Source organism: Oncorhynchus mykiss, chromosome 19 (genome assembly GCF_057628025.1).
Source record: "Oncorhynchus mykiss isolate SJ-2025 chromosome 19, ASM5762802v1, whole genome shotgun sequence".
In the NCBI taxonomy this organism is placed as follows: domain Eukaryota; kingdom Metazoa; phylum Chordata; class Actinopteri; order Salmoniformes; family Salmonidae; genus Oncorhynchus; species Oncorhynchus mykiss.
In genome coordinates, this window is record NC_143040.1 from 31,006,343 (window position 1) to 31,022,180 (window position 15,838).

The 15,838-nt window shown below is 42.1% G+C and overlaps 1 protein-coding gene across 1 annotated transcript in view; it reads left to right on the forward strand.

The window, feature by feature from the left end:
- Positions 1-15,838, forward strand: part of LOC110497489 (guanylate cyclase soluble subunit beta-1) — a 55,760-nt gene that overhangs the window by 14,575 nt on the left and 25,347 nt on the right. The window contains exon 10 of the mRNA XM_021573619.3: positions 4,582-4,819. Coding sequence (XP_021429294.1) covers positions 4,582-4,819 — 238 coding nt within the window. The remainder of the gene's footprint in view (positions 1-4,581; positions 4,820-15,838) is intronic.

The following is a 15,838-nucleotide window of genomic DNA, read 5'->3' on the forward strand; positions in this document are numbered from 1 at the left end:
GAACCTGGCCTCCACAATCACCCGACCTCAACCCAATTGAGATGGTTTGGGATGAGTTGGACCAAAGATTGAAGGAAAAGCAGCCAACAAGTGCTCAGCATGTGTGAACTCCAAGACTGTTGGAAAAGCATTCCAGGTGAAGTTGGTTGAGAGAATGCCAAGTGTGTGCAAAGCTGTCAAAGGCAAAGGGTGGCTACTTTGAAGAACCTAAAATATCTTGATTTGTTAACACTTTTTTGGTTACAACATGATTGCATATGTTTTATTTCATAGTTTGTCCTCACTATGAGTAGGTGAGTAGGTGATGAGTAGGTGTCCAAATGTTTGACTGATACTGTATGTAAAATCCGAAGTCCAATTTTATCAAGCATTTAGGTTAAAAAAATGTACCCTATTCAAAATGTTATTGCCAAATTAGGTCTTCTCGGATCTTGAAATTGAATCCATAATTCTAATCTGACAACGACAGAACCCGGTCATAATAAAAATAATAATAAATCAATACGTATCCGAGGTGGAACAGATTCGACCCAATATGTCAAAATGGAGGGAGAATCGAATCCAAATTGGATAATGTCTATCGGACTCAAATGGATCCGAAAGAAATTCATTATTGATGTGCAAACCAGTAGAATTGTTTTGACTTGTCTGGCAGGCAGTGAACGTTAACATATATCTAAAATAATTGAGTTATGGTGTACACAAGAACTTAGTATTTTCATAAATAAAATCCCTAATTTAAAATGTCAAACACAAGCGAAGGGGTGTGTGACGAAGACGCACTATAGGAGTTCCCTCTCCAGAATGCGCTTTCTGCTCCTGCTCGTTCATGCGCATTCATTGTTTCATTGTGTGAATTGTTTGTCCCGTTGTTAATGTTTATTTTGCTTGAGCACACATAGAAGTACCTGGGCTGACGTGCACTAATATAGGCCTATTAAAAAAGTTCCCATTTGGGAATGTCTGCTAGCATTTTTTTGTTGTCATGACCTCACACAACAGAGTTTTACATCCATTTTTACATCCACCTCGGTGTGCTATAGCAACATATTGCTGATCCCATATCTCCAGAGGAACGTCATCAAGTAGGCTACCTGAACACACCTACCTTGCGCAAATCCAGCATTGTCTATTCTGAGCTCATTGGTGTGGGAAACCTGAGAGCCCAGTTGAAACAATGTTGCAAGTTTGCTATGGCAAGAGTTCAAGCCAGACCAAGAGGCAGACAGGCAGAGCACTAACTGCAATGCGTAGCAAACGTGATTTATGGAGGATATTTATTGTCCTCAGGTTATGTTCTTCAAATATAATTTTACGATCTGGTCGGTATATCATATTTTCAGACAGATCCAAGGTCCGTGGCCACCAAGCGTGATCCAATCTGGGTTCCGAACGGCAACTACTGAATTTTGTATCCGACTTGTTTGGATACCAGGTCTAATCTCAGGTAATCTGAATACTTTTTTTTATTTCTCATTTATTTAACCAGGTAGGCTAGTTGAGAACAAGTTCTCATTTGCAACTGCGACCTGGCAAAGATAAAGCAAAGCAGTTTGACACATACAACAACACAGAGTTACACATGGAATAAACAAACATATCAATAATTCAGTAGAAAAAAATCTATATACAGCATGTGCAAATGAGGTAGGATAAGAGAGCAATAAATAGGCCATGGTGGCGAAGTCATTTCAATATAGCAATTAAACACTGGAATTGTAGGATGTGCAAGTTTTTATTTAACTAGGCAAGTCAGCTAGAACAAATTCTTATTTTCAATGACAGCCTAGGAACAGTGGGTTAACTGCCTGTTCAGGAGCAGGACGACAGATTTGTACCTTGTCAGCTCAGGAGTTTGAACTTGCAACCTTCCAGTTACTAGTCCACCGCTCTAACCACTAGGCTACCCTGCCACCCCAAGTTGAGATACTGGGGTGCAAAGGAGCAAGATAAATAAATAAATACAGTATGGGGATGAGGTAGATTGGATGGGCTATTTATAGATGAGCTATGTACAGGTGCAGTGATCTGTGAGCTGCTCTGACAGCTGGTGCTTAAAGCTTGTGGGGGAGGTAAGAGTCTCCAGCTTTAGTGATTTTTGCAGTTCGTTCCAGTTATTGGCAGCAGAGAACTGGAAGGAGAGGCGGCCAAAGGAAGAATTGGCTTTGGGGGTGACCAGTGAGATATACCTGCTGGAGCGCATGCTGCTATTGTGACCAGTGAGCTGAGTTAAGGCGGGGATTTACCTAGCAGAGACTTGTAGATGACCTGGAGCCAGTGGGTTTGGCAACGAGTAGGAAGCGAGGGCGCCAAATTCAAAACAACAGAAATTCCATAATTAAAATTCCTCAAACATACATCTATCTAATACCGTTTTAAAGGTAGTCTTGTTGTTAATCCCACGACAGTGTAAGATTTCAAATATGCTTTTCAGCGAAAGCACCACAAACGATTATGTTAGGTCACCACGAAACCACAATAAAAACAGCAATTTTTCCAGCCAAAGAGAGGAGTCACAAATGCACAAATAGAGCTAAAATTAATCACTAACCTTTGATGATCTTCATCAGATGACACTCATAGGACTTCATGTTACACAATACATGTATGGTTTGTTTGATAAAGTTCATATTTATATCCAAAAATCTCAGTTTACATTGGCGCGTTATGTTCAGTAATGTTTTGCTTCCAAAACATCCGGTGATTTTGCAGAGAGCCACATCAATTTACAGAAATACTCATCATAAATGTTGATGAAAATACAAGTGTTATGCATGGATTAAAGATATACTTCTCCTTAATGCAACCGCTGTGTCAGATTTCAAAAAGCTTTCAGCGAAAGCACACCATGGAATAATCTTGAGTACAGCGCTCAGCCACCAAAACAACCATACAGATACCAGCCATGTTGTGGAGTCAACAGAAGTCAGAAATAGCATTATAAATATTCACTTACCTTTGATAATCTTCATCGGAATGCACTCCCAGGAATTCCAGTTTTATCATACATTTTCAATAATACTCCAACCGGACAATTCCTTTGTCTTTAGAAATTAAAGGGAACGCAGCTCGCTCTCACGTCCGCACGCTTGATTTAGCTCATGGCATTCTGCCAGACCCCTTAGTCAAACAGCTCTTATTCGCTCCCCCTTCACAGTAGAAGCCTGAAACAAGGTTCTAAAGACTGTTGACATCTAGTGGAAGCCTTAGGAAGTGCAGTCGGACCAAATTTACAATGTATCTTGGATAGGCCATTTCTTGAAAATCTACAATTTCCACCATCATTTGCAAATAAATTCATTAGAAATCCTAGAATGTGATTTTCTGGATTATTTTTCTCATTTTGTCTGTCATAGTTGAAGTGTACCTATGATGAAAATTACAGGCCTCTCTCATCTTTTTGAGTGGGAGAACTTGCACAATTGGTGGCTGACTAAATACTTTTTTGCCCCACTGTATATTCAATGTGCGGGACAAAATTGAGGCTGTGATTAAGAAGTTGGAGCTCTTCTGTCTGCATTAATAAGGACAACACACAGGTCTTTCCATCATTGTATGATTTTTTTGTGTGCAAATGAACAAGTTTACGGACAATGTCAAATGTGATATAGCGAAGCACCTGAGGGAGCTGGGTGACCAGGTACTTTCCGGAAACGGATGACGCAAACAACTGGATTCGTTATCCTTTTCATGCCCTGCCTCCAGTCCACTCACAGGGCGATATCTGAACAAGAGAGCCTCAAATTACAACAAGCAGTTCTGTGAAAATTCTATTTAAAATCAGAAGCCACTGCCAGATTTCTGGATTGGGCTGTGCTCAGAATATCCTGCCTTGGCAAATTGTGTTGTTAAGACACAGATGCCCTTTGCAACCACGTACCTGTGTGAGAGTGGATTCCTGGCCCTCACTAGCATGAATACAAAATACAGGAACAGACTGTGTGTGGAAAGTGATTTAAGACTGAGACTCTCTCGTACAACACAACAGAGATATGTGCTTCCATTCAAGCACACCCTTCTCATTAACCTGAGGTGAGTTATTCAGTTTGATGAATAAATAAGGTTTTACATGTAAGATGGCTAAATAAAGAGAAAAATTATTGATTATTATTATTTGTGCCCTGGTCCTATAAGAGCTCTTTGTCACTTCCCACGAGCCGGGTTGTAACACTCACTCATTTTTTTGTTTAATAAATGTATCGTATAATGTGTGTGGCAAGCTTACAATGATGGCAAAAAACATTTGAGTTCACTGACCCTGGTGCTAGAGGGGGTACGCAGCTGGAGGTTTAATGTTTGAAGGGGTACGGGACTATAAAAAAGTTTGGGAACCACTGATCTAGACTGATTGAAGTGGATTTAACAAGTGACCTCAATAAGGGATCTTACTATCATGCATACATTTACCTATGGATGGCTCTGGGAATCAAACCCACAATCCTGGCATTGCAAATGCCATCCTCTGCCAACTGAGCCATACAGGACCACACTCAGTATGTTTTGGTGAAAAAAATGGGAATAAAAACATCTCCAGAAGACAAAATAATCTATACAAGACGTTTTCTTTTCACTTTTCTTTAGATTGCTCTACTCAGTCCTGCCACCGTCAGTGGCCAATGAGTTGCGCCACAAGCGTCCAGTCCCGGCCAAACGCTACGACAATGTGACCATCCTCTTCAGCGGCATTGTGGGATTCAATGCCTTCTGCAGCAAACACGCGTCAGCCGAGGGTGCCATCAAGATAGTCAACCTGCTCAACGACGTCTACACCCGATTTGACATCCTGACCGACTCGAGAAAGAACCCCTACGTGTACAAGGTTTGAAGGGATATTTTGTTTTTCTCTACTCTTATTTACAGATAAAATTAAAATATTGACACGTGCAACAGTCAGATGCACCATTGTTTGAATACTCCTTTCTGATTGGCTTGAAGTGCATTCTAGAGCTATATTATTTCAAGTAATAATGCCCTCGAAGCCGGTGTTTGGAGGATATATTGGCACGTACCAATATATCCTCAAACAGGCTTCTAGGGCATTATCACTTTTATACAACGGGTTAGCAACATAATGAAAATGTCAATCATTATTTGAATAAGTTATTTGATTAATTTATTAATACCATTTCATCATTCTACAAGATATAGTCCCGACCACAAATCTAGGTTTGCTACCCAAGCCGGCTGCCAGAGATGCAACCCAGTCGTTCAGTCTTTTTGTTCTGTCTATGGACCCTAAATGTTCCATTGTCATACTGGCTGGCAACGTTCTTATCCCTTGCTTGCTAGCTAGACAACTACAGCTAACTTACAGTCACGTCAACCACTGCAGCCAGAATAACAGCAGCAGCGGCATTTGCATTTGTTTAAGCTGTTTTCTAGTGACATGTATTTGGACACATCCATAACAATGAGCTAATGAGGCGTGATTTCACCTGGCATAGAAAATATGCTCTCGTTCAGAGGAGCTGAACAACGAAGCTGGAAAGACTGCAAACTAGCTGCACTTTGTTTAGTTTTACCTTTTTTGAATTGAAATGTCTTTGTAATAATCCATAAAAATTATGCCAGCTGATTCATGATTTCAACAGGCTGAGAAACGCTGCCTGCCTTTGTCTCGTCCTGACACGTTCATTACTATGGGACAGTAGGAGATCGAATTTGAATATTGAAACAATGTTGCAAATGTCGGAGACATATAATACAAGGTTTATACAAATCTCCGCTGTTAAAAACGAAATGTTATTCTAAAAGAAATGTGAGAATGCTTTTTATAGTGGAGATCAAGTTTATAATGTTGGGGGGGTGGGTTGAAATAGAATTTTGCATTACTGCTATTGGCCAATAGAAACACATTGAATAACAGATTCACTACATGGAATAACAAATAGTCCCCCCAAAAATCTAAATACATTTTTTTCTGAAGTGTCTGTCCTATATCTGAAAGAGCGGGAAACTATATTTAAAAAACATTTGACATGCATCTATACCCTTATTTTAAGCACTAAACCATCTCCATATATGCTACCATGTACAGTTGAAATCGGAAGTTTACATACACTTAGGATGGAGTCATTAACTTGTTTTTCAACCACTCCACACATTTCTTGTTTTTTATTTATTTATTTTATTTTATTTCACCTTTATTTAACCAGATAGGCAAGTTGAGAACAAGTTCTCATTTACAATTGCGACCTGGCCAAGATGAAGCAAAGCAGTTCGACACATACAACGACACAGAGTTACACATGGTGTAAAACAAACATACAGTCAATAATAGAAACAATAGTAGAAACAATAATACAGTAGAAACAAGTCTATATACGATGTGAGCAAATGAGGTGAGATAAGGGAGGTAAAGGCAAAAAAAAGGCCATGGTGGCAAAGTAAAACAATATAGCAAGTAAAACACTGGAATGGTAGATTTGCAGTGGAAGAAAGTGCAAAGTAGAAATAAAAATAATGGGGTGCAAAGGAGCAAAGTAAATAAATAAAATAAATACAGTAGGGAAAGAGGTAGTTGTTTGGGCTAAATTATATGTGGGCTATGTACAGGTGCAGTAATCTGTGAGCTGCTCTGACAGCTGGTGCTTAAAGCTAGTGAGGGAGATAAGTGTTTCCAGTTTCAGAGATTTTTGTAGTTTGTTCCAGTCATTGGCAGCAGAGAACTGGAAGGAGAGGCGGCCAAAGAAATAATTGGTTTTGGGGGTGACCAGAGAGATATACCTGCTGGGGCGCGTGCTACAGGTGGGTGATGCTATGGTGACCAGCGAGCTGAGATAAGGGGGGACTTTACCTAGCAGGGTCTTGTAGATGACATGGAGCCAGTGGGTTTGGCGACGAGTATGAAGCGAGGGCCAGCCAACGAGAGCGTACAGGTCGCAATGGTGGGTAGTATATGGGGCTTTGGTGACAAAACGGATGGCACTGTGATAGACTGCATCCAATTTGTTGAGTAGGGTATTGGAGGCTATTTTGTAAATGACATCGCCGAAGTCGAGGATTGGTAGGATGGTCAGTTTTACAAGGGTATGTTTGGCAGCATGAGTGAAGGATGTTTTGTTGCGAAATAGGAAGCCAATTCTAGATTTAACTTTGGATTGGAGATGTTTTATGTGGGTCTGGAAGGAGAGTTTACAGTCTAACCAGACACCTGGGTATTTGTAGTTGTCCACGTATTCTAAGTCAGAGCCGTCCAGAGTAGTTATGTTTGACAGGCGGGCAGGTGCAGGCAGCGATCGGTTGAAGAGCATGCATTTAGTTTTACTTGTATTTAAGAGCAATTGGAGGCCACGGAAGGAGAGTTGTATGGCATTGAAGCTTGCCTGGAGGGTTGTTAACACAGTGTCCAAAGAAGGGCCAGAAGTATACAGAATGGTGTTGTCTGCGTAGAGGTGGATCAGAAACTCACCAGCAGCAAGAGCGACATCAATGATGTATACAGAGAAGAGAGTCGGTCCAATAATTGAACCGTGTGGCACCCCCATAGAGACTGCCAGAGGTCCGGACAGCAGACCCTCCGATTTGACACACTGAACTCTATCAGAGAAGTAGTTGGTGAACCAGGCGAGGCCATCATTTGAGAAACCAAGGCTGTCGAGTCTGCCGATGAGGATGTGGTGATTGACAGAGTCAAAAGCCTTGGCCAGATCAATGAATACGGCTGCACAGTAATGTTTCTTATCGATGGCGGTTAAGATATCGTTTAGGACCTTGAGCGTGGCTGAGGTGCACCCATGACCAGCTCTGAAACCAGATTGCATAGCAGAGAGGGTATGGTGAGATTCAAAATGGTCTGTAATCTGTTTGTTGACTTGGTTTTCAAAAACCTTAGAAAGGCAGGGTAGGATAGATATAGATCTGTAGCAGTTTGGGTCAAGAGCTTTCCAATCTTTGGGAATCTCAGACGACACGAAAGAGAGGTTGATCAGGCTAGTAATAGGGGTGGTAACAATTTCGGCAGATACTTTTAGAAAGAAAGGGTCCAGATTGTCTAGCCCGGCTGATTTGTAGGGGTCCAGATTTTGCAGCTCTTTCAGAACATCAGCTGACTGGTTTTGGGAGAAGGAGAAATGGGGAAGGCTTGGGGGAGTTGCTGTGGGGGGTGCAGTACTGTTGCCCGGGGTAGGGGTAGCCAGGTGGAAAGCATGGCCAGCCGTAGAAAAATGCTTATTGAAATTCTCAATTATAGTGGATTTATCAGTGTGACAGTGTTTCCTATCTTCAGTGCAGTGGGCAGCTGGGAGGAGGTGTTATTTTTCTCCATGGACTTTACAGTGTCCCAGAACTTTTTTGAGTTAGTATTGCAAGAGGCAAATTTCTGCTTGAAAAAGCTAGCCTTGGCTTTTCTAGCTGCCTGTGTATAATGGTTTCTAGCTTCCCTGAAAAGCTGACGGGGGCTGTTCGATGCTAATGCAGAACGCCATAGGATGTTTTTGTGTTGGTTAAGGGCAGTCAGGTCTGGAGAGTACCAAGGGCTATATCTGTTCCTGGTTCTAAATTTCTTGAATGGGACATGATTATTTAAGATAGTTAGGAAGGCATTTAAAAAAAATATCCAGGCATCCTTTGCTGACGGGATGAGATCAATATCCTTCCAGGATACCCCGGCCAGGTCGATTAGAAAGGCCTGCTCGCTGAAGTGTTTCAGGGAGCGTTTGACAGTGATGAGTGGAGGTTGTTTGACCGCTGACCCATTACGGATGCAGGCAATGAGGCAGTGATCGCTGAGATCTTGGTTGAAGACAGCAGAGGTGTATTTAGAGGGGAAGTTGGTTAGGATGATATTTATGAGGGTGCCCGTGTTTACGGCTTTGGGGAGGTACCGGGTAGGTTCATTGATAATTTGTTTGAGATTGAGGGCATCAAGCTTAGATTGTAGGATGGCTGGGGTGTTAAGCATGTTCCAGTTTAGGTCGCCTAGCAGCACAAGCTCTGAAGATAGATGGGGGAAATCAGTTCACATATGGTGTCCAGAGCACAGCTGGGGGCAGAGGGTGGTCTATAGCAGGCGGCAACGGTGAGAGACTTGTTTTTAGAGTGGTGTATTTTTAAAAGTAGAAGTTCAAATTGTTTGGGTACACACCTGGAAAGTAGGACAGAACTCTGCAGGCTAACACTGCCCCCTTTGGCAGTTCTATCTTGTCTGAAAATGTTGTAGTTTGGGATGAAAATCCAAAGCCAGGATTCAGACACAGCTAGACCATCCGGGTTGGCAGAGTATGCTAAAGCAGTGAATAAAACTAACTTAGGGAGGAGGCTTCTAATGTTAACATGCATGAAACCAAGGCTATTACGGTTACAGAAGTCATCAAAAGAGAGCGCCTGGGGAATAGGAGTGGAGCTAGGCACTGCAGGGCCTGGATTCACCTCTACATCACCAGAGAAAAACAGGAGGAGTAGGATAAGGGTACGGCTAAAAGCAATGAGAATTGGTCGTCTAGAACGTCTGGAACAGAGAGTAAAATGAGGTTTCTGGGGGCTATAAAATAGCTTCAAGGTATAATGTACAGACAAAGGTATGGTAGGATGTGAATACAGTGGAGGTAAACCTAGGTATTGAGTGATGATGAGAGAGATATTGTCTCTAGAAACATAATTGAAGCCAGGAGATGTCATCGCATGTGTGGGTGGTGGAACTAATAGGTTGGATAAGGTATAGTGAGCAGGACTAGAGGCTCTACAGTGAAATAAGCCAATAAACACTAACCAGAACAGCAATGGACAAGGCATATTGACATTAAGGATAGGCATGCTTAGTCGAGTGATCAAAAGGGTCCAGTGAGTAGTGAGGTTGGTTGGGATTCAGACAGCTAGCCGGGCCATCGGTAGCAAGCTAGCATAGGATGGAGGTCTGTTTTTAGCCACCTCGTGCGTTTCCGTCGGTAGGATTAGTGGGGTTCCGTGTGGTAGAGGGGATCAATCCAATTCGCAAAATAAAATAAATAAAAAATAGATATAGTTAGAGGCCCAAGAAAAATAAATAATAATAATAATAAAATAATAATAAAATTGTCCGATAGGTCTATACAGATAGCAGCCGATAAGACAGCTAACGATTAGCGGACCGCAGTTGGGCGTTCTGCTCCCTCGGGCAGATAACGTCGGTATTCCAGTTGTGAAGGCCCGGTGGGGCTCCGCGTTGGCAGTAAAACGGGTCCGGATAGGTGATTGTAGCCCAGGAGTGACTGATGGAACTCTTCAGCTGGCTAGCTCCGGTATAATTGATGTTCGCTCCGGAATCGACGTAAGCCGATAGTCACACAGATAGCAGCTAGCTAGCTGCGAGATCCAGGTATAAATGTCCAGAGATTGCAGTTGAACATGGAGAGAAAAATAGGTCCGGTATGTTCTGGTCTGAGCCGTGCCGTACAAAAGATAGATTTGAGCTAAAGGATAGCTGATGACCACAAACCGTGATTAGCTGAATACTAACGATTAGCCAGTAAAGAAGCTAACTAGCTTCTGACTAGCTTCTGATTAGCTTCTGGTTAGCTTCAGGCTAGCTTCTCGCTAGCTTCTGGTTAGCTTCTGGCTAGCATCTGGTTAGCTTCTGGCTAGCTTCTGCTTGTTAACAAACTATAGTTTTGACAAGTCGGTTAGGACATCTACTTTGTGCATGACACAAGTAATTTTTCCAACAATTGTTTGCTGACAGATTACTTCACTTATAATTCACTGTATCACGATTCCAGTGGGTCAGAAGTTTACATACACTAAGTTGACTGTGCCTTTAAACAGCTTGGAAATTCCAGAAAATTATGTCATGGCTTTAGAAGCTTCTGATAGGCTAATTGACATCATTTGAGTCAATTGGAGGTGTACCTGTGGATGTATTTCAAGGCCTACCTCCAAACTCAGTGCCTCTTTTGCTTGACATCATGGGAAAATCAAAAGAAATCCGCCAAGAATTGTAGACCTCCACAAGTCTGGTTCATCCTTGGGAGCAATTTCCAAATGCCCAAAGGTACCACGTTCATCTGTACAAACAATAGTAAGCCAGTATAAATACCATGGGACCAAGCAGCCGTCATACCCCTCAAGAAGAAGACGCGTTCTGTCTCCTAGAGATGAACGTACTTTGGTGCGAAAAGTGCAAATCAATCCCAGAACAACAGCAAAGGACATTGTGAAGATTCAGGAGGAAATATCCACAGGAAAACGAGTCCTATAACCTGAAAGGCCTCTCAGCAAGGAAGAAGCCACTGCTCCAAAACCGCCATAAAAAAGCCAGACTACAGTTTGCAACTGCACATGGGCACAAATATCATACTTTTTGGAGAAATGTCCTCTGGTCTGATGAAACAACAATAGAACGCTTTGGCCATAATGGCCATCGTTATGTTTGGAGGAAAAAGGGGGAGACTTGCAAGCTGAAGAACACCATCCGAACCATGAAGCACGGGGGTGGCAGCATCATGTTGTGGGGCTGATTTTCTGCAGGAGGGACTGGTGCAGTCAGGAAGTTAAAGTTTAGTCGCAAATGGTTCTTCCAAATGGACAATGACCCCATGCATACTTCAAAGCTGTGCGAAAATGGCTTAAGGACAACAAAGTCAAGGTATTGGAGTGGCCATCACAAAGCCCTGACCTCAATCCTATAGAAAATTTGTTGGCAGAACTGAAAAAGTGTGTGCGAGCAAGGAGACCTACAAACCTGACTCAGTTAAACCAGCTCTGTCAGGAAGAATGGGCCAAAATTCACCCAACTTATTGTGGGAAGCTTGTGGAAGACTACCCAATATGTTTGACCCAAGTTAAACAATTTAAAGGCAATGCTACCAAATACTAATTTGAGTATATCTAAACCTCTGTCCCACTGGGAATGTGATGAAAGAAATAGAAGGTGAAATAAATCACTCTACTATTATTCTGACATTTTCACATTCTTAAAATAAAAGTGGTGATCCTAACTGACCTAAAACAGGGAATTTTTACTCTGATTAAATATCAGGAATTGTGAAAAACTGAGTTTAAATGTATTTGGCTACAGTGTAAACTTCCGACCTCAACTGTATATATTTTTTTACTGGTACCAGGGACCTTCAGACGAGTCTTGTGTGCGTCCTAGAGAACAACATTGTGTTTGAGAGTCTAAGCTTTCCACAGGGGTGTCATTTTAGTGTGTAGCCCAAACCATTCAGATGCTACAGACGTTTGTGTGAGAGTACGGATTTTCGGGATGTCTTATGGTCTGATAAACACTGTCTAGCTCTGTCACCTTTCACCCCAGATGTGGAAGAGCAATATTGGCAAATGTTGTGGATTGAGACGCAGCCCATGAGAGAAAAAAAAGGTCTCATGCTTAAACAGAAGGATTGTGATGGAGTTTTTTTTATGTTAATTCGATTTCGAAAGGAAATTGTAGCTACGGGCTACTAAACAATGTACATTTTTTGAATGTCAAGACTTTACAGTATAAAAGCCAAGCTGTTTGAAAAATGGTATGTTCTATAAACATTTACATTAAAGATATGCTTTCATTATGTAAATCAAGTCAATTTTAAGCTTCAGTTTGTTGCAGAATGATTGGTTGAGATTAATCGGAATCTCATCTAAATCTTTGGTATACAGTATTATATCAAATAAAAAGGGCAATCTGCAGTTCTGCATCCATTTTTAGATTGTATTAAATGGTATATACACCCATTGATTCTTGAAGAATTTAACTTACAGATTCCTCTGTCGTACCCCATTAGAATCCAAAATATAAGCTTGTTTTACTCCTTTGTTTACAAACAATGTAAATGTGGGAAAAATACTGTATAGCGTTAAAACATGGTTAAAACTATAATGTTTCTATAATGGATAGTCAGTCCTTGTATCCATAGCCCTGTCCTTGAGTTTGAAAGTGGTTGCATTTCTCCAGCCCCACCCCTTGCTCCTTTAATAGATAATCAATTAAAACTTTTTTGAATGTCGTATTGTCACAAGTGTGATGCACTGTAGAATTGATTCATTTGGATGTTTCTCTATTCAATAGCCTCACTGGGTAAACGTGTTATCGAGCAAGATTTTATATTCGTCATCACTAGGGCACTTTAGGCTTTCAGACAAGAATGCACTTTAAGAAGTCAAACAAACCTTACTACATCCAAGGGAAGTACTTCAGCACTGGGTCACCAAAATAAGTCAAATGTACACTACCATCCTCAATGACTAGGTGGTCTAAGTTATCAACTGGCTCCAAAGAGCCTTGATTGTCTATAAACTGGCATAAGTGTTTAAGTAGAGATGTTTCAACTGCAGGGCATTTGTTAAAATAACTGCCATTATCATGGTCCGCTTCTGAAGGGGTCTGAGTTGGGCTAGATGAGGCCAAAAGGGTAGTGTCTTAAAGAAATACTACTGCAAATTGCACTATCATAATAGTTTTTGCTCTGTACTTGTAGTATCTAAAGAGGCTTCTTAGATTGACGCCAGACATGTAAGTACGTTTAAGTATTTAATGGTAACTTAGAATAACATTCCCTAATACACCTGGTGAGCTATAAGCTCACCTGTAAGCTACCGGGGGTTCTCTCAAGCATGGTTATATGGCAGACAGAAAACGGCTACCGATAGCGGAACGCAAACCCCCGTCTTGAGTCAATACTGCCATCTATTGGTAAACAAATATACCAGGTTACTACATTCCACTCTTTAAAGCTAATAACACAATTCCTTTCTGAGCTAAAGCTGCCAATTTTCTCATAACAAATCACATGCTATTTTTACATGTTTTCCTGAACATGATCTCCCTTAGGATCTGAAATAGTCTGTCTCTCTAATAGAGTGTCTCTGAGGTGGTGTAGCTAGTGCCACCAGCACTTCACCCCTTGATTGTGAAAAAGTCATTTTGTGGAGACTTCACAGGAGGAGGTTGTCCCGGATTGGTGGTCTCAGGAAGTTGAGCCTTGGTCTGTTTGTCCAACTGCAACTCAAGGGAACGTTCCAATGTTCTGTCCTGCTCGTTTCAGCATTGATCCATGTCCACGGATGGAACTGGAATTCGAGCTCGGATCTGATCCATGTGTCCCCTTGTCTTTGTCCACTTCCGATGATCACAGTATAGGGTACTGGTCCTGAGCAATCCTATATTGTAGCTGGAATCCATTTAGGACCAAACCCATAGTTTCTTGTGTAGACATCTCCAGGTGAGAAACTTCTGAGTTTGGCTCTGTCATGTTTCTATTTTTGATTAAATTGCTTTTGTTGTATTTTCACTTTCAGGTCTGGCCCTTTCAGGTCTGGCCTGGTGAGATAAAAGGTTGACCTTAACCTCCTTGACATCAGCATTTCTGCAGGTGACAACCCAGTTGTAGCTTGAGAGATCCTGTAGCTAAACACAAATCTTGACACCTTTCAATGCTGCCCCCTTGCATCTTCCTCATCCCCTCCTTCAAGGTCTGAAACGCACGTTCTGCTAATCCGTTTGAAGATGGGTGAAAAGGGCTGACGTTACATGCTGAATTCCATTTTTTTTCATTAAACAGTGCTTGTGAAACAAGTAGCATTGTCGCTAACCAACATGAGGCAATCCCATGACACTGGAGCTTTGTCTCAACTTCTCAACCGTAGCCTGTGATGTCGACGTGTTCATGGGGTAGACATCCATCCACTTTGATTCTTATTCAATCAGCACAATAAACATTTTTCCTAGGAAAGGTCCAGCGTAGTCCACATGTAATCATGTCCATGGTTTTTCTGGCCATTTCCATGGATGTAATGGCGCGGTGGAGGGGGGTGACTTCCTGTTACTCTGACAATCTGCACACCGGCTAACCTCATTTTCCACATCCTGGACCACCTTTGGCCACCAGACGTAGGACCTCGCTAGGCCTTTCATTCTCAACATACCTGAAAGCGCCTGGTGCAACAACTTCAGTAACATACCCCACTCTTGTGGTGGCATAACTATTCTTGAAGCCCACAGAACACACCCATCTCAAATACTCAAGGCCAAGCGGCGAGCGTAGTAAGGCATGATCTGAGGCTCTGTCACGTTAGGCCATGCTTTCAGGAGAAATTCATGCACTTGTGATAACTTCACATCCTTTGAAGTCCATTTCCTGATTTGTGCTGTGTTAACAGTTGGATCTTCTAACACGTTGATCATCAAGACTTGGCAATTTTCTCCTTCCTGAGCGACGCTTTCTGGAATAGGCAGCCTACTCAGAGCATCAGCATTCCCATGGTATCTACTTGGCTTGTAAATTATTCTGTACTCGTAGGCCCTGAGCCACACAGCCCAATGTTGAACTCTTAAAGAGACCATTTGTGGTACTGGCTTTTGTTCATGGAACAGAGAGATCAGAGGCTTATGGTCGGTCACAATAGTGAATGTTGTCCCGTATAAGTACTTGTGGGATCTCTGTATTCTGAATATGACAGCCAGTCCTTCCTTGTCCAGCTGGGAGTACTTTTTCTCCGCTGGCGACAATGTTATTGACATGAACCTGATTGGTGCAGAGAAACCTTTCTCCATCCAGTGTGATAGCTCCGCACCCACACCATACGATGAGTCGTTGCACGATAAGATCTCTGTCTGCTGAGTAGTGCACCAGCACTTCTGCTGATTGCAGTAATACCTTTGACTTTGCAAAAGCTTCTTCCTGTATTTCTGACCATTTCCAGGCCACATCCTTCCATAACAGTTGATTCAGTGGAGCTATAGAGGGTAGAGAGGTTAGGGAGGAAGCGATTGTAATAGCTCAGTAAGCCTAGATAGGCTTTCAGCTCCGTAACGCTTTTCGGAGCTGGAGCTTCCATGACAGCCCTCACTTTAGCTTTGACTGTGTGTAACCTCTTGGCGTCCACCTTGTGACCCAGGTACTGCACTTCATTAGCTAACAGTGTA